Source organism: Amborella trichopoda, chromosome 13, assembly GCF_054954075.1.
Source record: "Amborella trichopoda isolate Santa Cruz 75 chromosome 13, AtrichopodaSantaCruz75HAP2 v2.0, whole genome shotgun sequence".
Classification (NCBI taxonomy): Eukaryota; Viridiplantae; Streptophyta; class Magnoliopsida; order Amborellales; family Amborellaceae; genus Amborella; species Amborella trichopoda.
This window is the reverse complement of record NC_142348.1, coordinates 44,612,443-44,637,498: the sequence shown is the minus strand read 5'-3', so window position 1 is coordinate 44,637,498 and position 25,056 is coordinate 44,612,443. Positions and strand designations below refer to the sequence as shown.

General features: G+C 37.1%; 1 protein-coding gene across 1 annotated transcript; it reads left to right on the top strand.

Moving 5' to 3' along the window:
- The first annotated feature begins 439 nt into the window (after nt 1-439).
- On the top strand, nt 440-23,324 carry SPS1F (sucrose phosphate synthase 1F). The gene is made up of 14 exons (XM_011628110.3): nt 440-525; nt 802-1,119; nt 1,662-1,751; nt 14,219-14,460; nt 14,942-15,005; nt 16,803-17,501; nt 17,725-17,841; nt 18,058-18,189; nt 18,316-18,492; nt 18,746-18,799; nt 18,882-18,944; nt 19,478-20,440; nt 22,079-22,206; nt 22,802-23,324. Exons 2-14 carry the CDS (start codon nt 937-939, stop codon nt 23,076-23,078), a joined length of 3,189 nt encoding a protein of 1,062 aa, XP_011626412.1. The 5' UTR covers nt 440-525; nt 802-936; the 3' UTR covers nt 23,079-23,324.
- Nucleotides 23,325-25,056: the final 1,732 nt, after the last annotated feature.

Below are 25,056 nucleotides of genomic sequence, written 5' to 3'. Positions count from 1 at the left end.
AATAATAATTATGTTAAAAAAAAAATTGGATCATTAGTTCCACGTGTTTTTAGATGGACCATTGATTTGCATCCATCTTTAAGATGGATGCTTTATACCTTTGGATTGCATATTGTAGAAATGTAGTATGGCCCGTATAAAGCAATTGCCTTTATTTCATTGATCGAGCTCAAAGTTCAACAAATTTTTTTCAAACATTGGGATACACCCAAGCTATCGAATGGTTACAAGTATTTGTAGCATAATGTATTAAAGGTAAATGGCCTCATTACATATAAGCCCTTAACTTAAATATTGGAGCCTAAGCATCATTATCAAGTCCGTACTGTCATTCGCTTAAAAGGGCATTTCAGGAAATAACACACAATTACACAAAGAGAACCAAAGGGTCCATTTGGCATTAGAAGAAAAGATGAAGACTAAATAGATATTGTCAGACAAATTGCTGGGGCATATCTGTAAGTATTGTCCTGAAACCATATCTAGATTCAAGAGCCAGGACACTCCCAGAAGCGGAGAAAAAAAGTACAAAATAACTGTCCAAAAGATATATTCCATTTTTATAGTACCCAAAAAATTCATTTCTCTCTCTATATATTACATGGAAATCATAATTCCTATAATAGTGTCCTGTTTTCATTTCTCTGTATATATACATTTAAATCTAAATCTTCGTTCCTATAATAGTGTCCTGTTTTCTCTGAGCGTTTTTAGGTTTTTTCCTGCATTTTTATGAAGTGGAAATCTCCATTCCAATAATAGTGTCTTGTTTTCTCTGAGTTTTTTCCTCCATTTTTATAGTTTCAGAAAGCTTTAATGGCTATAGATATGGACAAGGATTTTTGAAGCTTCGTCGAGGTGCCTATTTTTTTAATAAAGAGGAGAGCGTTTTGATTCGATTGGGCTTGAAGTTGCAGAAGCTTTCTTGGAGCTTTAATGGCGGGAAACGACTGGATTAACAGTTATCTTGAGGCTATACTGGATGTTGGTACTCCATTGGATGATAAGAAGTCATCTTTGCTTCTCAGAGAGAGAGGGAGGTTCAGCCCGACGAGGTACTTTGTGGAGGAGGTTATTACAGGCTTTGATGAGACTGATCTTTATCGATCATGGATCAAGGTATCATGCTCACTCTCTCTCTCTCTGTAACTTCTATTTAAAATTTCACCTCTCTGTTTACGTACAATTTTCTCTTTCTGCCTCGTTTTGTAGTTTGTTTTGGACTTACTCTGATAATTTGATCTTTATTTTAACAAACGTGTGATGTTAAGGGCATGCATTCGTTTTTCTTTTTTCCCTTCTGGATTGTTTTTTTTTTTTTAGCGTTGTGTATATTATTTCAGAGGATCCTTTCTCCGGCTTTTATTTTATTTTATGAGACATTAAAATTCTTTTACGGAAGATTGTTTGGTTATTTGGTATTTGGATTTGAAAGGTAATGTAGTGGTCTAATGAAGGATCGATTTTTCAGACGTTTTACTGTGGTTTTTTTTAGCATCCGCGCCATGTTCCTTTTATCACGTTTTTTTTTTTTCAATAATTTCTGTCCTTCTGATGCTTGTTTTATTTCATACATATTCGGTAGTTTTTTTTTTCTTATTTTTTTTAATGTCATTCGGAATTTGTTATGTGGTTTACGTGTTACGCAATTGGATTTGCAGGCCTCTTCTACAAGGAGTCCACAGGAAAGGAATACTAGATTGGAGAACATGTGCTGGAGGATATGGAATTTGGCTCGCAAGAAGAAGCAGGTTATTCTGCTTTCTCACTCTTTCTCTTATCCTTCCGATTATCATTTTGAGATTTGAATCGGTTCTCTGACATATTTTACTCTTTCATTTATTGATACTACTTTACGTTTTTCTATCAATTTTTGAAGGGAAATGAAGAACTGCTAGGTTAAAAATGACTAAATTACTGAATATTAGTGTTATCAGAACTTGACCAAACTGGCATGTTGATGGATTGGACTCCAACCAGATCCCAAACTGGTTCTGTTCATTAAAAACGACAGGATTTTGAGAGAAACCAAAACTTTAATGTAATTTACGAACTTTTTTATATATTTTATGGTTCCGAACTGTTTTCGATTGGTTCAAGTGTTTCGATGGCCAGTCAAACTGCTAACTGTCCCGGACCTGCTGAACACTTTACTGGTTTGGTGACTGTTCTGGTTCTGATAAAATTGGATATGCTTTCTCTTTGTTCAAATGAGAAACATTTCTAACAAGTTAACCATTATTCCTGAAAAAAAATGCGAGAAATCTTTCTGTTTGTTTCCTGAAAAAAAAATGCGAGGAATCGTTCTGTTTTTATGACCTGAGTCTACCATTATCTTTTTTCTCAATTCTCTGATCATGGTCGGTTTTGATATTCTACATTGTGTTTCTTATACTGCCATTTGTGGCTTATGCATTTTTTGTGAAGTATCTTTTTCATATTTATACTTACCCAAAAAAAAAGAAAAATATTTTCATATTTATTTTCTGAAAAGAATTAAAATGAGATTTGCGAGAGTTTCATTAGCCATTCAAGTCTATTGCGGTTTGGATCTGAGGGGGAGCATTTGCATAGGAGCATGAATGGGGCGACACACCCTCTTCTATTAAAGCTATATTGAGAACAACATTTTCTTCTACTGAATTTATATTGAGAACAACATTTTTAGGAGGATGTTAAACACAATTTAGTCCATGACTATGGTAAATATGATAGGATGGCACTCTAGATGTCAATTTCTTTCTGGTTGCTTGATGTGGAACAAAATAATATGGGGTGAAAGTATGTCTGTTTGCATTGACACTAGCAATGAAGTAGACCTGGTAGTTTAGCGCATCCTGTCTACTCATCGTCAACATATGCCAGTGGCATATGTTGAGTTTTTTTCTTCTTTTTCTTTTGAAATAACACCAAATCGAGTAGAGTTAATGTCAGGAATACTTTTTTTTTTAAACCTGTCTGTGCTTGAAGATATTGAATTATCTATAAATTTCTTGCATATGGGTTTTCCACAAATGATCCATTTGTTGGCTGATAATGTGGCTTGCGCAATGTATATTATATCTAGTGATGGATTGGTTAAGTATTGCTTTAGTAGCCATGATACTTCGTCCATATGTCATTGTATATCCATCATGTTGGGGGAGAGAAGTAGCTATCTATTTGCCTATATTTGTCATGCACTATATTATTATAACTCTCCTGGAGGGGTTTTTTGCCATTTCAACTATTTGTTTATGTTTTTTATCATGCCAATTAATGTTGATTGCATTGCTTTTGCTATACACATAAACGTGGTAGTAGAGTTGATGACTCCTTTAAGAAGCCTAAATCCATTAGCTGTAGTATGTTGTTTCAACTTCCAAGTGAATGTATTCAAATCTTTTAATGCATTCTCAGATCCAACTCTGCATGATAGCAAACATTGAATGTATTCGAATCCTTTGATGCATTCCAGATCCAACTCTCCATGATAGCAAACATTTGAAAATGCACTTAACGTACACTTGATTAAGGTTGCGGCTCAGCAACGCAAACTATATTCATGTTCCCTAAGTTGTCATCAGCTGTAGTTCCTATTTAAGTTTATTTGTGATTTGATCCCTTGTTGGGCTGGGTTGGTCTCTTACTATGTGTCATTTGATGTAAAGTTTCTTTGTGCCTGCTCTGCCAGTTTTCCTGGACAATTAATTTTCCCTTGATGAAGCCTATGGATATTGCACCTCTATTTCTGTTGCCCTCCTCCTGTAGTGACTTCCTTCTGATGCCTGAATAGTCCATTGCAATGACACCAACACCAAGAACAAGAAACCAACACAAATAACACACACCCTTTCTCTTTGATCCTATCCAGATACACGATGCCCTTTATATTTTTGGCCAATCACTCGCCTGCCACCCCAGTTTTGTGTATGTTGAAAATGTAGTTTTAGCAGAGTACACCCTTTGCCCTGAACTTCCTATACATGTTTTACTCTCTCTTCCTATCATGCAAAAGTGGCATGTTAGGTAACTTCTGTCAAGTAATCCTAACTCATTGTTGTTCACTAGGAAGCCTTAAAGGAAGAAGTATAAATTCCATTAAAAGAGAATAATTCCTGAGCAACAAATTGATATTTGCAAACTCCCAAGAGCACTCTGTGGATTGAAGTTAGTGCCATGAACATAAGTTGATTGTTTTAGCATGGTCTATATTGTACAAAGACTCTTCTGTCTTAACAAGCTTGACTTAAAGAGTTATTACGAACTTACTGGGAGTGACTACTCTTCTCTAGTATACATATCAGACTATTTGATGTACTTAGACCAGAGAACAAACTCAGACTCCACGATCCAAGCTCATACTCTTTGAGACCCAATATTTTCCCTACAGAAACACAATCTCAATGACACTTCTCAAGGTGCCACCAACACTACTTTAGCCCCCCCCCTCCCCCCTTCCCCCCAACTAAAAAACCCAACCACAAATTAGACTAATCCCACAATGGTGATGGAAGTTTGATTTCCATGGTTGGGCTGGTTTTAAACTCAAAAAGAAAAAAATGAAAACGTTTTAAAGACAAGCTCAAAATTTAGAACCTCGCCCAGTTTGGTCTTTTGTCAGGGAAGAAGGAAGCCCTCCTCACCAAAATCATTAACTTTAATCTGCTATAAGAATCCCGTGAACTTACTCAAGCAGAAAGAACAAGGCAAATGTTGCCAAGACAGATCTCCAAAATGTTCTAAAGTAGGACGAAATCTTTTGGTTTCAGTGATCCAAGGTCAAGTGGCTCAAAGTAGGCAACTGGAACACTGCCTTCTTCCAAAAATGGCAAACTGCTGAAGAAGAAGAAACATGATCCATATCTTGAGGATCCATCTGAAATACAAGAAACCATAGCAAGCTCCTTCAAAAGATTGTTCATGGCAGACTCCTTGTGAAGCCCAAGATGCATGATTTAAACTTTAAAACGTATCAGAATAGTCAATGAGGTGGCATAAATAGCCCTTCTTGGAGACAAATGCCACAGGCTATTCCTGAACTTGGGCATGATATAGCACCCCTCAGACCGGATGACTTTCTATACCTTCAATTCTGGTACTGCTTGGCCTTAGATATTGGTCAGTTTGAAGAGTTTCATCAGCTGGGTGGTCACTCATAGGTCTATGAACTTGGCATTCATTCCCAATACGAAGCTGCAAAGCAACTGCGAGACTTCAGACCCATTAGCCTACTCAATTGTTCCTACCAATGTTCAAGAAGGTATAGGCGGCCCCTGGGGGGTTTGGGCTCTGGGCCGCCTAGGCGCTAAGGTGGGCCCCAGACCCACAAGCGGCCAGTGTTGCCCTTTTTTTTATAAGTTGGATCCCCCACACCTCCCCCCATTTTATTGTATATAGAATTGCCTCTTTTTTTTTAATTTAATAAATAAGTTTTGTATATGATATATTGTTAAAATGTCGGAAGCATAGATCAAACATAAACATTTACGACTTTAGACTGTAAATGAAATAATTATAACTCAAACGCAACATTAAAAGATAAAATTAACTCTAGATGTCCTTTAAATCTCATAAATCACAAGTCACAAAAGTTTCAAAAGTCATTAGAAAAAAGTCACATCCGACCGACAAAGGTCATAAACTACATAAAGTCTTCTTCACCCCACAAATATGAAGTACTCAATTATGCACTTGAGTTTCATCATCACTAGTAACATGAGGTCGACGTCTGGCATGCAGTCCACCTGAATCTGATGATGATCATCAGTGTCATCCTCCTCCTCCACATAGAAACCTTCTTCCCTTGTCTCCTATGAGTCTACATCATCCTCTTCCTCCAAGATCATCACCCTACTCGTTTGCGCCTTCTTCTTTCCTGGGCCACTTCCTTCCCCTTCCTCTGTGTTTGGGATCTAGTAGCTCTCATAGGGCTCGATGTGAAACCAGCCGCCTCTTGCACTTGGATCCATGTCAAGCCCTCTCTCTCGAATATAGGCTCATCCCCGGCATTGGGCTCGACAAACCACTTGCTTGTTGAATCTAAATCTTTTACAAGTCAATTTGAAACCGGTCTAGATGGTGCTCCTTTAGCCATTGATTGTACTGAATGAAATCAAGGTCGTTCAGTCTCTTCTGCTCAAGTTATTTCTCTTCTTTGTATGTACCTATTTCATAGTATTCCATTTCCATATTACTATTCTTTACTTTAAAAAAAGTATCGATAAAGTTATTGTCGTAATTTGATAGGAGATGAGGCTGAGGTTAGCTAAATACAATATTCACCATCTTGAAGGTGCTGAAGTTGCGCTCGCAGTTGGACAATGTATAAGTCAAGCGTTGCGCCATCTTTTGCAAGTTGGACAGTTTGTCGATGGTTGGCCCACCAAGAGGTTATAATACATTTAACAACAAAAATCAGTAGAGTACATATATCTATATAAATTTAGAATTGAGAAAATTTTTTTTTGAGAAAAATTTAGAATTAGAATTTAGAAAATTGAAATAACAAATACATTTTCATCTTACATGGATATATCTTTTTCCTTTGCCCTGATTGCGATGTCTGTCCCAAGTGTCCCCATTGAATAACGGTATAAGTCAAGTTCCATGAACACTTTGTCTTGGACATCTGAGTTACGGTGGAGCCTCACATTGCACTTGTTGAATGCAGCCATTATAGAATCCCTTCTCTCTATGTCAGGATCAGAGTAGAAATAAGCAAGGTTAAGAAAATACCCTGCTAAGTGTAGGGGTCTCTCCAGTGATTCAAAAAGCGGACCGACCAGCACCTAGGCGGTATAGAAGGCCTGAGCGCATCGCCTAGGCCTAGGCGGCCAATCTGGGCTGTCGATCCCTGGGCGGCTGCCTAGGAAGTGCAGAACCCGGCCTAGGCGGGCGCCCAACGCCCAGGGCGGAAAAACCATTAGGTGAGGGCATTTTTCTTCTTTTTTTTTATTTTTAATGGCAAAAAATTAGGGTTTTAGGTTCATTTGAAACCTAAAACTTGTTGGAGCAAAATTTAGAGAGAGAAAGCCCCCAAAAAACTAGATTGTGGTGAATTTTTTAGGATCGCAGGATTACTCAAAGTTGACAAAAATTGATCAAAACATCACCCATTGGTATTATATTTACTGTTTAATGTTTTGCAAAGTTATTAGGGGGTTTTTTAGAAGATTTTGAGTATTTAGAAGCATATTTGAGGTGGAAGTTTGAAGATTGAGCAATCAAACTCAAAGTAAGAGATTTTTTTTATTGCTTTAGCAATTTGCATTATTTTTGAGATGTCTTCTACGGGATATAATAGGAGTGGCGATCACGGTTGAAAATATGGCTATAACTCAGATGCTAATGATAAAAATTGCATAGGATGCATGTTCTGTGAAAATGATACAAAAGGGGGCATAAATCGGTTTAAGAAACATCTTACCGGTATTAAGGGGGATGGTGCTCATGTAAAAAGACTCCTGATTCTGTTAAAAAAGAGGAAATAAAGAATTTTTTGAACATGGTGAAAATGAAAAAATATGAGAGAATTGCCTTTATAGCAGAGATTAGGTCTAAGGTTCAGGTCAATTTTGATGATGATGATGGTGATGAGGAAAGGATTGGGGAGGGATGTCAACAGGTTGAGCAATCCATTATTAGGGGAAAGGGGAAGGGAGTTGTAATTGCTTCTGGGACTAAGAAGCTTCAGGTTAGAGGCCCTATGGATAGTTTTTTACCTCGGCCTGACCCGGAGGTTGTAGGAGAGAAAACAAAAAAGCAAACCACCATTGAAAATCGAATAAAAAAGGAAGAGAGAGATAGAGCTGCATATTATCTTGCTACATGGTTTTATGAGGCAGGCATTCCTTTCAATACTGCTCGCTTAAGCAACTTCTATGCTGCGATAGAGGCAGTTGGCCAATTTGGCCTTGGGATGAAACCCCCAACCCCATATGAGCTTTTAGAGCCTTTTTTAAAAAAGGCAGTGAGTGCCGCGAAGGAAGGTGTAGAACTTAAGAAGGATGCATAGGCTCAGTATGGGGTTTTTATTATGACTGATGCTTGGAGTGATAGGAAGAGAAGAAGTCAGATGAATTTGCTTGTGAATTGTCCTGCAGGGACTGATTTTTTGAGGTCTATTGATACCTCTGATCATATCCATGATGCCCATTACATATTTCAAGTGATAGAGAAGGGAATCAAGGAGGTTGGGGAGCATCTTGTTGTACAGGTTGTCACAGACAATGCTGCTCCTAATGTTGCTGCATCTAATTTGTTGCGCATAGCTTATCCTAGAATCTTTTGGACACCATGTGCAGCACATTGTATAGACCCATGCTTGAGGCTCTTGGCTGTTTAACCGAGATATCAGGTGCAGTGAAGAAGGCCAAGTTAGTTACAAATTTCATTTATAGCCACCATCTCACCCTCAGCATGATGCGTACCTTTACAAAAAAGAAAGAGATTGTGAGGCCTGGGGTCACGAGATTTGCGATCTGGTACTTATGTCTAGATAACATACATTCGAGGAGAGTGCAATTGAGGCAACTATTTATCTCAGTTGAGTGGAGAGCATGCAAATGGTCTAAGGATCAGGTTGGGAAGAAGGTGGGAGATATTATCCTTTCTAAGGCTTTTTAGCGAGGGGTGAAGGGCGCTCTTAAAGTATTTTTTCCTCTTGTCAAAGTCCTTTGCATGGTTGATAGTGACAAGCCTTCTATACGCTACATATATGATGCTATGGAGAAATGCAAAAGAGAGAGCCCAAAATTTCAATGATGAAGAAATCCGCTACAAGCATATTTGGGAGATTATTGATGAGAAGTGGGATAGGCAGCTACCTCGGCCATTGCATGCAGCTGGTTATTTTTTGAACCCAACTTTGTTTTATTTTGACATGGATATATAAGCAAATGACATAATTATGAATGGATTTAATGAGTGTGTAGAGGTGCTAGTCCCTGATCTTGAAATGCAGGATATTATATGCGCTGATGAGCTGATAAATTACAAGTGCTCATTAAAGTCTTTTGGGACTCCAATGGCAATGAGGCAAAGGGCCAAAACTGGACCAGGTATTAATAATATTCTTAAGTTCATCTTTATCAAGTTCAAGTAATCAAGTAATTCTATTATTTATTTATGATATTTTTCTATATCTTTGTAGCCCATTGGTGGAGCCAACATGGGTGTAGTTCTCAAAATTTACAAAAGTTGGTCATTCGGATTTTAAACCTAACCACTTCTTCATCCCGTTGTGAGCGCAATTGGAGTAGTTTTGAAGGGGTAAGGCCATAAGGGTAATTTGTATAATTTTATAAATAATACATGAACCATAGATAGATTTTAATTAGTTTCATTTGATTTTGTTAGATTCATACAAAGAAAAGGAATATGCTTGAATCAAAGAGGCTCAATGACCTGGTCTATGTTAAGTACAATCGATTCTTGAAGAACAAGTTTGCTAAGAGAGATAAGAGAGACCCCATCAGATCAAAAAATATGGATCATGCTATGGAGTGGTTAGTTGATGATGATGAGGTCGAGAGGCATGAAGGATTGACATGGGACATGGTCATGGATGCTTCAGGGACATCAGCTGACTCTCCTAAGGCTACTAGATCTTCTGCACAGAGAACAAGGATGGAGGAAGAGGAGGAAGAAGAGGCTGATTCAGAAGAGACGGAGGAGGACATGGACGACCAATATGTCGAGGAGAGTGACGACTTTGTCAACTCTGACGAATATGATGCCAATGCAGCCGACCCAAGATTTTCTGATGATGAATGAATGATGATTGATGAATGTTGATTGTTGAATAATTATTAAACTTTGAAGTTTGAACTTTGATTGAAGTATTGTGTATTGATTATTGAACTATTGAAGATTATTTTGAGTCTTTAAGTATTACTTTCATAGTTTCATTCAATTTTGTTTTCTTCCTCATGGTGGTGTATTGCAGTACTGGTGTGATACTATTTGATAACTTGGTTTGATAATTTGGTTGGTTGGAAAATTTTAAGTTTTAATTGGATATGGAGTATGAACTGACTTATGGATTATGGTTATGCTTATGGAGTGTGTGCTAAATGCTAAATAATATGTAGTATAATTTGAATTATGTACTGCAATACATATAACTGATACTGACATAACTGCAGAATGCCAGAATCCTTATTTCAATTCAACTGGGCCGCCCAGGTTTTGGACGCCCGCCTAGGTGCTGGGCGGCTTGGACCCCCTGAGCCGCCCAAGATCCGCCTAGCGCTTTTTGAAACTATACCAACTGCAGATCCCACTTGCCATCAACAATTCTCAAGATGGGGCCATATCTTTTTTCATCTTGCTTCAAGTTATGCTTGATGCATTCTCTAGCAAAATATACCCCATTGGTGGTCCCTTTCGCTATCAACAAGGCAAAGCACTTTCACAAGTGGGCCCAGAAATATCAAGGCAAAACTAAACTCCATTGCAAAACCTGGGTTACATAATAATGTCATAGACCTTTTTTCCCTTGGCCTCCATAGACCACTTGTTCCCCTTCTATGCTTCAGATACAAAATGGTTCGAAGCTTGTTCTTTTGTTTATTCGAAGAATCTAGAGACAAGAATGAGGTGGCAAACTTGGTGACCCTCGGCCTCACCAAGCCAGTCCCACCTGTAAAATCCCTCATCATTGCCAAAACATGTGTGTGGCTCTAAATGAAAATTGTTATGGCTTTGGCTTTTTCTAGTATCTCATGCACCAATTTCTTTTCTCTCATCTTTTCAAGCATGAGATTTATACACTGAGCCGCACAAGGCGTACAGAAAATGTGCGGCCTCGAAAGCTCTAATAATCTAGCAGTTGCCATATTGGCCTTAGCCATATCTGTGACAACTTGCACAACATTTGCCGCCCCTACTTCTTCAATGCACTGATTCACAACACCATATATGAAGGGCGCATCATGAATCTTATTGGATGCGTCAATGGACTTCAAAAAAACAGTTTCTATGGGGCAACTAACTAATAAGTTTATTATACTCCTAGACCTCCTATCAGTCCACATATCTGTCATACTAGTCACCTCACATCTGCCCCAAGCATCCTTGTCGGTCTTCAAGTAGTCGTGTGTTAATTCCACCGCTTTCCTAAACAAAGGCCCATTGAGCTCATAAGGTGTAGAAGGCCTATATCCTGGGCCAAATTGCCCCACTGCCTCAAACATAGCAATGGAACTCTTTAAAGTGGCAGTGTTAAATAGTAGACCTAATTGAAAGTACCATCGAGCCACGTATTGATTCACCCTTTCTCTCTCCTGCTTCTTTAAAGTACTATCTAAAGTACTCTATACCGGTTCCCTTTCGCAAACCATCACATCGGGATTGGGATGTGGGAAGAATGTACCAAGAGGCCCTCTTGTTCGAGGTCTCTTATGCCCAATGCTAACAGGTCTACTTATCGAGGCTCCTTCCTCTTCATCATATTCAGTTATGCCATGGATGTTTACAGAGGTCCTCACGTCTTCATATTCCTTCTTGACCTGTTGTTTCTTCTTTTGGACCCTTTTATGTTATCCAACATCTCTTTCTTGGCCTCTGCAGGGACTTGAGTACATGATGCCACATCCCCTTTTATACCGGTCAAATGTTTTTTCAATCTATTAATGTCAGCATTGTATTCTCTTCTGCAAAACTTGCAAGCTACTCTATTCTTGTAACTAGGGTTGGGACATTATCCATATTTCCAACCCGGTTCACTTTGTTTATTTGAAGCCGAAGAAGTCATTTCACCCACAACCTTTATCTATCAAGTATCAACTTATCAACTAAGTATGAAAATTACATGGAAACAACAAGGTCAAGCCTGAAAAAATTACGAATAGGATATGATCTAAAAATAATAGATACATTGACCATTTAATCTATTGAGTTCTTATTAAGGCAAAAAATAAATCTAGGTAAAACATACACATTGAAATTGCAATGATATAACACAAAATCGGAAAAACATATTACACATTATTAAACATTAAGCAATTGTTAAACTAACTAATAAACAAAATTATGGTTATGAATCATGCAAGTAAATTCATGTATAAAACTAAAAAAAATAGCAAAGAATAACAAAATGGGAAAATAATAATCCAAATAGACAATAACATATCAAATATATATCACAAAGTATCACAAAAAAAATACAACTAGCAAAGAATAACATCATTAGATATTGTGGAAAAAAATACATAACCTAATAAAAACTATAGAAATATACCAACCTTCTTGAAGTGGATTCGATATCAGGCCAAACCAAAATTTTTGGCTTCCCAAATCTCCTCTTTTACAACCACTAAAAGCCTCAAAAAGATTGGGGATGAATATCCTTAATATCGTGACCATTTATTGAGGTCGATAAAAATTTTGATCTCTCAACAAGTCTTCAAATCTAGTTTTCTTCAAGTTCTTTCTCACTCTAAACTTCACTAAAAACATTTTTGGGGGCAAGAATGGCCCCCCAAACCCTTGTAAAAAATTACATTTTTTGTCCTCTTCTGAATTTTTTTCAGCGCCTAAGCGGGGTGCCATGGGCGCCTAGCAAAAGCCGCCTAGAACATGCCGCCTATTGCAGGACGAGGTGTTCTTAAAAAATTCCACCTAAACAGCTGCCTAGGCGGCTGGGCGGCCAAATTTTTGTTCATTTGGTTCCTACAAATTAATGACTAAAGTACTAGCCTACTGCCTGAGCTGGTGCTTACCGAGTGATTTCTGCACTGTGGGAGCTTTTAGCCAAGGAAGGCAGATCCTTGATGGTGCTCTCATTGCCAATGTTTGTATCCATGCCGGACACCAATCCAACTGACTGGGCCTAATGCCTAGGCTCAATCTCAAGAGGGCATACAATTATATGGGTTGGAGGATTCTCGATTGGACCATGAGCAAGATGGTATTCGGCCAAAAATGGTGTTCATAAATATCAGGTTGACGTCTTCAGCTTTCTTCTCAGGCCTTGTCCATTGTACTCCTTGTAACTTCTTCCTTTCATCAATGGGTCTGTGTTAGTCTGCTAGAGTGATCCCTCCTCTTTCTTTTTTCGATCATAAGCCAATTCTGTAGTTGGCCCATGTTCAACATTTATAGCCAAAATCTGCACACAGGCTTCTCCACCTCAAAGAATGAACTCATTATCTCCCATCTTCTGTATGCAGATGACACTCGTCTTCTGCGGTGCCCACTCCCAACAAACTGACATCTCCCATCTTCTGGTTGCAAACGATACTCTTTTCTTCTGCGATGCCCACTCCCAACAAACTGATTTTGTTGGCTATTCATTAGATGTTTTGAGATTTACTGATTGCCAAGCATAGTTGTGAATTTATTGATATATTTATGTTATGATCAAATTTCCATCATCATTATATGTCAACACGTTTAGACACCTTAGTAGCTCAATTTGATATGAAATTAAACATGTTTGAATGCATTCACATGATTTTAGTTTTGATGTTTAGGAGACAGGTTGCTAATCATGCATGTTATGCCAGTTTTTGGATTTCATTTTGTGGTTGTGATGGTTGAAATGTAATTTTTAAATTTTTTTTTTCTCACCTGTTTAATATTTTAGCTTCTAGTGCTACCAGAAGGTGGATGATCAACTTGCTGATTTTATACAATATATTGCATTATCGCAACATTCATCATGCATGCACTGCTGTACCTTTTAAGAGCAAATATGCCCTTGCTTCGCATCCTTCTCTAGTATTGTGCATTTTACACAGGCTTATAATATTTTCTGGATGGATTGTTTCCATAGAAACATTCATTTCCATAGGGGTTTTGCTGGCTAGATGCTAATGGACATTGCACACATGCATCATTGGCAAAAATTATCGTGAGAGTGCTGACATGTCTTCTAAAGTACAATATGTACTTGAAGAAGGAAAAAAGTATAATATGTACTTATGTGACATCCTTTCAAGCATTTGACTATTCTAGACATGGATTATTTCTTGCAGGGCTTTTTTCTTCTCTCTGTCACTTTTCTAATATGGCACTTATCTGGTTCAACTTGATAAGGCATACAGCCTGGAAGAGTGCAGTCTGAGTGAAGCTGAACCTCATTTTTGGGAATCATTATTTAAATCCTCTTTCTTTATGATGTTCTTTTTTGCATGTTTCTTGTTTTTTGAACTCTACCTCTTTTTTTAAAGGTCATACTTGAAAGATAAGTCAACTGTGGGTGTGATGATTCGTTGTTTTGATGGATCTTTAGATTGAGGGAGAGGAAGCTCAGCGATCGGCTAAGCGTCGTCTTGAACGTGAAAGGGGCCGCAGAGATGCAACTGCTGATATGTCAGAGGACCTATCAGAAGGCGAAAAAGGCGATACTATCAGTGATATATCGAGTCATGGTGATGGACTTAGAAGCAGAATGCCGAGAATCTCTTCTGTAGATGTCCTTGAAACCTGGTTTAGTCAGCACAAGGAGCGGAAATTGTACATAGTATTGATAAGGCATGTAACTGGACTTTTAGGGTGTAGCTAGTAATTTTGTGGGAACTTTCAAGAATCTAGAGATAAACTGTTGCGGATATGCAGTTATGGAGATAAACTAAGGTTCTCTATGTTTATTCCATCCATCATGAACAGAAATGTTTTTAATAACAGCTTGCTAGCAAGCTAGCTTCTAGTAAACTGCTCAAGTTGATTTACCGGCTAGGTTTTTAACATTTATCGACAAAATATAAGGGAAAGTGCATTGTAATCCTAAGGACTATGGAATGACCATAGTCCTTGGGGCAATGGGCATTCACTGATGATGGACAAGTGATGGTGGGGGCCATCAGAACAAGACCTGACCTTTTTGAATGCTCCCAATATGTCTCTATTACTGTTCACCGTTTCATCAATTAATTGGATTCACCAACACAAGAACGAAATTGCATATTGTATTTATTGCTATTCGTGGTCTTAGCTATGAGCAACTGTGTTGCAGTATACATGGTCTTATACGAGGGGAAAATATGGAGCTCGGCCGTGATTCAGATACTGGTGGCCAGGTAGGCCTTAATAATGAAACTCTTGTTATTTTTGTAACAATTGTAGGTGAAGGAACTTTGTTATATATGTGTGTGTGCGTGTGCGTGTGTGTGGAGAGCGATTTCATGCAACTATTCTATAGTAATATAATGAAACAATCTTCAAAAGCCATGTTAAGGCCATTTGTTTGACGCCAAATTTTAAATTCATACTCTTTTAATTTTAATGAACAATTACACAAAAGCGAAATTTGAAAACATAACCTAGAAAGTGTTTTTAGCGGAATTTATATAGGCCATCCATTTTAGAGAAATGCTTAGATCTAGGCCTTGAATGATCCTTTCCCTTTCCAAATTTTTTAGATAGCTTTATTTATCGTTAGATTAACAATGAAAAAAAAAAAAGTTTTGAATTCACCAAGTGCATGGTTTGGATTCATTGTTGGAGGAGACTCATTTTGGTCATTTCTAGGGTGCAAATTGAATTTTATTTGTTTTGGGAATTGATTACTGTTGATGAGAGCATGTGAAAAATTTGGGATCATAAAAATGCCACAACCATGGTTTTCTAGAAGTGTGGTTTCATTATATTACAATGACATCGTGGCATGAGATCATTCCCCTATACACACACACACACACACACACACACACACACACATATATATATATATATATATATATATATATATATATATATATATAGAGAGAGAGAGAGAGAGAGAGATTATATACAATGAGAGTTTTTACCTTTTGTATAGGGAGGTCACAATTACTTACGACCATCTGATGTGAAATCTGATAGCTTGGGCTGATAGCTTGGGTGTGTAACAAAGTTCGAGAAAATTTCTTTTGGACTTTGAGCTTGGTCAATGAAATAAATGCGGCCACCTAATTTCATATCCATTGGTCAAGATTAATTGTGACCACCTTGTATCAAAGGTCAATGGTCTCATTGTATATATATAAGAAGCATCTATGCAACACCTTTGGGCGAAAATGAATATTATTTTCCCCCATAGGCTTATCACCATCCGAAAAAATCGGATTGCGTGTGTTTTTCGATTGCCACGGACTTAGTATGTTCGTGGCGGTACCGTCATGGACCTAGTAAGAATGCGGAACCGCGCCATCCGTTGCGGTTCCATTCAATGAACTGCCATGGACATAGCAAGTCTGTGACGGTGGCAAAACACTATAGCACTTTGCCTATAGGCGTTTTTTAGGTTTTTCCACATATATATATATATATAGGGGAATGATTTCATGCAACGGTTGTATAGTAATATAATACAACCACACTTCTAAAAAACCATGTTTGTAGCATTTGTATCACCCCAAAAATTGGACATACCCTCTCTTCATTCCAATAGTCAATTTCCAAAAAATAAAATAAAGTGAATTTGCATCATAGATATGGTTAAAATGAGTCCCCTCCAACAATGAATCTAGACCATCCATTTGGTCAATTTCAAGATCTAGGCTTTTACTAACTCAAGATCATTTTTTTCTTTTTCATCATTGTTCATCTAATGATAACAAAGCTATCCAAAAATTTTGAAAAGAGAAAAATCCTTTTAAGGTCTAGATCTAAGCACGTTAACAAAATGGACGGCGTATGTTGATTGGGTTAAAATAACACTTTTTAAGGTGCATTTTCAATTTTTATTTTTTTGTGATTGTTCAATGGAATAGAGAGAGAGAGAGAGAGAGAGAGAGAGAGAGAGAGAGCCATAGTGACCTTATGCCTACGGTCTGTACTTATGCTAGTTTTTTCAAGTCAGATGCCTGAATTACTTCTTATGTTTTTTACAACAGGTCAAATATGTTGTAGAGCTTGCGACGGCTCTTGGTACCATGCCAGGGGTTTATCGCGTTGATCTATTGACGAGGCAGATATCATCCTCAGAGGTGGACTGGAGTTATGGTGAGCCTACAGAAATGCTAACCCTTGGAAGACCTGAAACTTCAATGCAAGAAATAGGAGAGAGTGGTGGTGCATATATTGTTCGAATACCATTTGGCCCCAGAGATAAATACATCTCTAAAGAACTCCTTTGGCCTTATATTCAAGAATTTGTTGATGGTGCTCTTACCCATATTACAAATATGTCAAAAGTTCTTGGGGAGCAGATTGGTGGGGGGCAACCAGTTTGGCCTGTTGCTATCCATGGCCACTATGCTGATGCCGGGGATTCTGCTGCTCTCCTTTCGGGGGCCTTAAATGTGCCAATGCTCTTCACTGGTCATTCTCTCGGAAGAGATAAATTAGAGCAACTTGTGAAACAAGGGCGCCAGTCAAGGGAGGAAATAAATGCAACCTATAAAATAACGCGTAGGATAGAGGCTGAGGAATTGTGTCTTGATGCTTCTGAAATAGTCATCACAAGCACTCGACAGGAGATTGCAGAACAGTGGGGTTTGTATGATGGGTTTGATGTAATACTTGAGCGCACGCTTCGAGTAAGAATGAAGCGAATTGTGAGCTGTTATGGTCGTTACATGCCTCGCATGGTGGTAAGTGCACATTCATTTAATTTCTTAAGATTGCGAAGTTACTTTCAGCCACCATGCCATGACACCCTATGTTGTATTGCATATGGCTAATGCAACTCCTACTTAGTCCCTCTGTGTGTGTGTGTATGTGCACATCCATGCGTGTGTAATTTGTTACTTCATGTAAGAAATATGAACTCGACAACTATCTGTGGGTTTGTCTCAATGAGCAAGATTTCTGCAGGTAATTCCTCCTGGGATGGAGTTCAACAATATTGTTGAACATGATGGTGATATTGAGGGTGAGCCTGAAGGAAATGAAGAGGCCTCGGCTACTCCAGATCCACCTATTTGGTTTGAGGTGTTATACATATCACTATGACATGTCTGAATCAAATTACTCATGACAAGAATTACTTTTCGATGGCACTAATGATATTTATATATTCCAATAGAAAAAAATGGAATGTATATATACTGGTAGCCTTCTGGTGCTTTGAACTTTCAAGTTACTTTTACCATTACCGAAGTACCTTCTAGTCACTGTAAACTAAGTTCTGTTAGGGATGTTTAATAGATAATGCGCTTCTTTACAAATCCTCGGAAGCCAATGATCCTTGCTCTCGCTCGACCGGATCCCAAAAAGAACATTACAACATTAGTCAAAGCATTTGGTGAATGCCGCCCTTTGAGGGAGCTCGCTAACCTTGTGAGTGCCTTACCAGGAGCGTTTCTGTTCAGTTGACTTTTTATTGTCAGTTAATTATGCATTTTTCGTTAAGTGAATCTTTATATGTTTTTTCTGGATTAATCCTTTCATGCGTTTATGAAACAGACTTTGATTATGGGAAACCGTGAAAATATTGATGAGATGTCCAGCGCAAATGCAGCTTATCTCACGACAATTCTTAAACTGATTGACAAATATGATCTATATGGTCAAGTAGCATATCCAAAGCACCACAAACAGTCTGATGTTCCTGAAATTTATCGCTTAGCAGCAAAAACGAAGGTACTTAATATCTGCGTTAAACTGATAGATGTGTGTCGTAATTATGCTTCATGTCAGTAATCTGCACATTGATCTATCTACCATGTAATTTCGTTCACTAAAGAAATCTGCTTTCAGAAACATTTTACAGCTCATTCCACAAAAATGTCTCTAATGACCATTTAGAATTTAGCTTTTCCAATATGTGATGGTTCAATATTGTTTACAATAATTTTGGAATTTTTGTCATTCTTATTCTTTGTCTTTCTTGCAGGGTGTTTTTATAAACCCCGCCTTCATTGAACCATTTGGTTTAACTCTCATAGAGGTGCGTTACATTGAGGAAAGTTTTGTTGTATGTTACTGAATTCATAGGTTTATTTGACGATGTTCATTTGTTTTCTGAGCAGGCATCAGCAAATGGATTGCCCATAGTTGCAACGAAAAATGGAGGTCCAGTAGATATACATCGGGTTTGTCAACCTTCTGCTTCAAGTTCTCATTAATTTTTCCTACTCAATTGGTTACAAGTGCATCTGTGAGAAGTCCTTGTTTGGCAGACCTGCATATGCTAAGCAAGTGCTCTATATACTTGTTATTTTGAGGAGGCACCTGGACAGGTGCCTTTTAACAATATGCTCTCCCAGTCTGGTATTTGAAATAGTGGGACCAATTTCTTCTTAATAACATTTAGTTCAAAACTTCGAAAAGGGGACTGGGGAGGGCATAAAGGTCGTTCTTGATCTAGTGTTTGCAGTTTCAGAATGAATTTTTCTCAAAAACTATTTAGTTGTTTATTTGAAGTTCTGAATTGTGGAGGCCAATTTTGACCTGTCCAAAGTGCCTGCTCGTAAACATGATTTTCTGTCTCAACTGCATATCATATGCATGTGTTCCCTCAGGAACTGTTACATAAATTTCTGTGGGAAATTCAAAAGAAAAAAAAAAAAATCTTATAGTGGTATATTTTTTGTTGTGCACTCATGTTGTGATGACCTTGTTTCAGGTACTCGACAATGGACTCCTTGTTGACCCCCATGAGCAGAAGGGTATTGCTGATGCCTTACTGAAGCTTGTGGCTGATAAGCAGCTCTGGATGAAATGCAGGCAAAATGGTTTAAAGAACATCCACCTTTTCTCATGGCCAGAGCATTGTAAGACCTATTTAGCTCGTATAGCCAGTTGTAAACCAAGGCAGCCACAGTGGCAAAGTCGAGATGACAATAGTGAAACCACCGAGTCAGGTTCTCCAGGTGATTCGTTGAGAGACATTCAGGATATATCCTTAAACCTGAAGCTCTCATTGGATGGGGAAAAGGGCGAAGAAAGTGGCAATGTCGATGGTGGCTTAGATTCTGCAGAGACCATGAAAGATACAACAGACAAGTTAACAAATACTGTTTTAGCAGTTTCCAAAGAAATGCTGAGATCTCCAAAATCTATTGAGAAGGCTGATCAGAACAGCATCTCTACAAAGTTTCCTGCTTTAAGGAGGCGGCGTCGTATCCTTGTTATTGCCCTAGATTGCTTTGATTCTTTAGAAGGAAGTTCCACTCTTCTTAAAGTTATTCGTGAGATTTTTGAGGCAGCAAGATTGAACCATGGCTTGGCCTCAATTGGGTTTATATTATCGACGGCTTTAACAATGTTTGAGACATACCGACTATTGCAAAGTGGTGGTTTAAGTGCTACAGATTTTGATGCTTTTATATGCAACAGTGGCAGTGAACTCTATTATTCTTCTCTGAATACTGACGAAGTGGGTTCTCCTGAATTCCCCTTCCTTTTTGATTTAGATTATAGTTCCCATATTGATTATAGGTGGGGAGGGGAAGGGTTGAGGAAAACCTTGGTTCGTTGGGCCACTTCTATTGTTGATAAGGACGATAATGAAGCACAAATGGTAATTGAAGATGAGCAACACTCCTCAACTCATTGCTTTGCATTTCAAGTGAAGAAACCATCGATGGTAAGCATAATATTCTTTTCCGAAATGATTTTCAGAGTTGATGGTGTGCAAGACTTATAATTATTGGTGAATCTTATATATGTATACATATACACACCCCTCATTACCTATATATATACACTACAAAAACGGCTATAGGCGAAAATGAACAGTGATTTCACCTACCTTCATCACCATCCAAACTTCATCGCACGGTCAGGTGTTTGGTACTATTTAAATTTTCATTTTTTTTTTATCAATCGGAATGGTTTAAGAAAAAAATAATTTGTAAAATATAAATTGCCCAAAATACCACCAAAAATTTATGGGGGTATTTTGGTCAATTTATATTTTGTGAATTATTTTTTTCATATTTTTATTAAGTGCGCCTCACTAAGATGTACACACACTTTAAATTTCAAGTAATTTGGATTTGTAGAAAAAAAATAAAAATTGAAACACTACCGGATAACTGTGACTGTGCGATAAAGTTTAGATGGTGATGAGGGTAAGAGAAATCACTGTTTATTTTCGCCTATAGGCGTTGGGAAGAGTTTTCTTATATATATATATATATATTGGGAAAATATCCTGTTAGCCCATGGGCTGACTGCTACAGTAAGCGCCCACGACCTGGATTGAATCTAGGCCGATCTGACGGTCACGATCTTATTTTGTATATATATATATAGGGAAAAGATCCTGTCAGCCCATGGGCTGACTGCTACAGTAAACGCTCACGGCCTAGATTGAATTTGGGCCGATCTGGCGGTCACTATCTCATTTTGTATTTGAATTTTTATTTTTTTGTACAAATCCAAATCACTTGAAATTTGGAGTGTCTATTTTTCAAAAATAGGAGAATCTAATAAAAAAATAAAAAAAGTAATTCAAAAATATAAATTGATCAAAATACCCTCGGAACGTTTTGGGGGTATTTTGATCAATTTATATTTTACAAATTATTTTTTTTATATTTTTATTAGGTGCGCCTTGATGAAAAAAATGAACGCTCGAAATTTCAAGTGATTTGGATTTGTAGAAAAAAAACTAAATAATACGAAATGAGGTCATGACCATCAGATCGGTTCAGATTCAATCTGGGCCATGGGCGTTCACTGTAGCAGTCCGCTCGTGGGCGTATGGAATCCACTCTTATATATATATATATATATATATATATATATATATATATATATATATATATATATATACACCCCCCCCCTTTACCTCTAATGCATCGAGTTTCTCTTTCATATTATGTTATCTGGGTTTTTAATCTGTTTTCTATTTTTTATTGTCGTTATCGTGGTTTATATTAGTTTTTTATTCTTGTCATATGTTAGTATACATTCTTTCTTCTAAAATATTTGAGAGGCGAGAGATAATGTTATCACTCTCTTACCGAAAAAGTATATCTTTTAACATGTCTACCCCTCAACATCTGTTAAGCTTTGTTTGGTTTGCTTTCATGCTTTAATGTTTTTCCTTTTTTGGACTTTGTCTTCCCTCAAATGAAACCGTTACACTTGCTAACTGCAAATTAAAACCAAAGCAAGGCAACTTTGTCAAGATCCAAGAAAGCCGAATTTATGTTGTGGCATGGAATACTATGGGCTTCAAGTTTCTAAAGTTTATATTTATTTTTTGCTTTTGTAGGTTCCTTCTATTAAGGATCTTCGTAAATTATTACGAATTCGAGGTTTACGGTGCCATGTGTTATATAGTCACGGTGGCTCCATGCTGCATGTCCTTCCTGTCCTGGCTTCTCGTTCACAAGCACTCAGGTAATTCGTTAGCTCCCAAATTGCAAACCATTAGATATTTGGGTCTTCATAATTGCTTGAAATTTCATTCAGTAAAATTATCAAGTGAAAATTTCAGAATGTTGTGTTTAAATGCTTGAAAAGTGACAATTTCACTTGAATTAACAAATTTTGGAGCTCTCATTATTTTAAAACTCTATATACCCACTGTTTCTATTTGCTTTGAGAGAGAGAGAGAGAGAGAGATTTAAGAAAAGGGGGAAAGGTAAAATTGTGGGAGACTGAGAGAGTCAAACAGGGAGAAAATAGAAAAGAAAAGAGGCAAGAGAGAGAGAGTTGAGAAAAGGGGGCAAAGTAAATGGGTAGGAAAGAGAAAGGGAGAGTCAGTCAAGGAGACAAAGCAGAAAAAAAAAAAAAAAAAGCGGAGGGCCGGAGGGGTGGGCCGGAGAGAGAGAGAGAGAGAGAGAGAGAGAGAGATTTAAAAAAACAAAAATTGAAATGAGGTAAAAAACAGTAGGAAACCATTTTACATGGTTCTGAATTACAGTAATGGACCCAAATCCTGCATGGGATTCAGGATTCTTGTGAGCATTTCCTGATCTTTTGTCCTCTGCAGGTATTTATATTTACGATGGGGTATGGAGCTATCGAATATGGTGGTCATTGTTGGTGAAACCGGGAACACTGATTACAATGGATTGCTCGGAGGGGTTCCCAAAACCCTAATTTTGAAGGGTGTTGGTTGCAGTGTTCCCTCTCATCTTGGCAACAGAGGCTATACTTCTACAGATGTTGTTTCACTAGAGCATTCTGAGAATGTGACAATTGATGAAGGACATGGCAGCAAAGAGATACGGTCAGCCCTGGTCACGCTTGGGGTGCTCAAAGGTTAGAGAGACCCACATTTTTAGTTATTTGTACATAGGTATGTGGTGCTCTCCACTTTGGCCTTGGAGAAAAGTATAGGCTTTAGATTTTGAAATTTTGCTTCTTTCGTGACAGCGATCTTTCTCTTTATTTATATTATTGGGAGGATTTGTGATGTTATTTAAGTTCGATAGTTTCTTGTTCATGCTGTGATAATAAATTAAAGGCTCAATATTTATCATGTGGTAATATATGATTCTTTGCGATTGATGTATTCGGCATAGTATACATCGTTGGGTGGTAAGATGTAACCTGTGCATCACTCTTTCTAGTGGGTGCTCTCTTGTTGAAACCCCTTGCAGTCAATGATATGGGATTCTTTCCATTGGCAATGTGTACAACATTTGTTAACATGGAAGTAAAAGATAATTATGATGCATTGTGTTCTTTACGCAAATTTAGGAGTAGGGACTTAGACTTAAAAGACTCGGGGGACAGACTAAAAAATAAGTATAAATTGAGCAGATCTATACACTTGAAAATCGGCAAGCTTGTTATGCTTCCCCTAGCGCATAGAACTTGTATATTTCTTTTTATCCAACCGTCCGTTTTGAATGGATGGTTGAGATGATCCTTGTCACAATGTCGCTTTTTTATGCTATTTTATTTTTTATTTTTTCTATAAAATATTTTAACATTTTGAGCGTCCATTTCTCTCTTAAACTCGCATTTGTAAAAAGTGTAAAAAAATAGTTGTAATAAAATAAAATGACTAAAATTCTTTTAAAAGTTTCAAAGTGTATTTTAATCATTATATTTTATAATTTGTAAAAAAAAAAAAAAAGCAAACTAAAAATAAAGTAGTTGAGGTGTTGGACGGCGAGTGATCTAAATGAGAGGGCTGGGGGTGCATTTATATTCTACATTATAGAAGAAGTATAGAAACCTTTTCTTTAAAGTGTTACGAGATGTATTATTATTATTTTTTTAGATGATAAGTTGGCAGGTTTTTAATATGGTATGAGGTGGACACCTTATTTTTAATGTCTATGAGTGCACTTGATGTTCTTTTAAACGTGGGATAAAAAAAAGAAAAAGAAAAAAAAAAAGGACATGGTTTTGGTGAGTCAGCCGACTCACCTATTGTCGTACGGTCCTTTGTCTTATCTACCGATATCAAAAAAAAATGTTGGAAAAAATTTATATAAGGTTGCATCCGTACACTTCAAAAATCGTCGGAAAAGGTTGTTTTAATGTTGAAAAACCCTCTAATTGATCATCTCGAGGTGGAGATATATGAATATGAAAAATAAATAAAATAAAATAAAATTGAGTATTAGAAATAGTGGATGTTGCAAAATATTATCTAGGCCGTTCATTTTCAAAATTTTCAGGTATTTATAAATCTACTTGATTTTAACCATTTTTGGAGTTTAAAATTTTATAATTAGATATAAAAAAAAGGAAAACTGTTTCATGCGGGCTAGACCACATTTCTATATATGCGGTCTAGAAATTGTAAATCCTCCATCTTAAAGATAGATGCAAGTAGGGGTTCCATGTAAAAATAATGAAAACCAATAGTCCAGAATTATTATTTTTAGTTTTTTAAGTTTACTAGAATTATTATTTTTAGTTTTAAAAATTTATTTATTTTTTCATATTCATGATCTCCATATTAGAGATTACATGTCTTTAAAAATTAAGTCTTAAAATCTATCTCAAAAATATATTTATTAAGAGGTCCACATTTCTACTTATGCGGGCTTGGCCACATAGAAACTGGGTCCTAAACAGAAATTTTCATATAATCTTAAGAATTGTTTACATCAAAATTACATATTATGATAGAATTTGGAGGTACGTCTTAATTGGATTGTTTAAGGTTACAACCTTATAGATACCATACCCAAAATGTTATATCCACAGAAAGTTAAAATAGTTAGGAAAGAAAGGAATTCAAATAATAACATATATATTTTTTAAAAAAATAAAAAATTCAAA

Excerpts from the sequence above, each read along its gene's own strand:
- SPS1F (XM_011628110.3), top strand. The coding sequence starts at position 937 with ATGGCGGGAAACGACTGGATTAACAGTTATCTTGAGGCTATACTGGAT. Across the intron at positions 14,461-14,941 it reads TTGTACATAGTATTGATAAG|TATACATGGTCTTATACGAG; the intron begins GCATGTAACTGG and ends ACTGTGTTGCAG. Across the intron at positions 18,800-18,881 it reads TTGGTTTAACTCTCATAGAG|GCATCAGCAAATGGATTGCC; the intron begins GTGCGTTACATT and ends TTTTCTGAGCAG.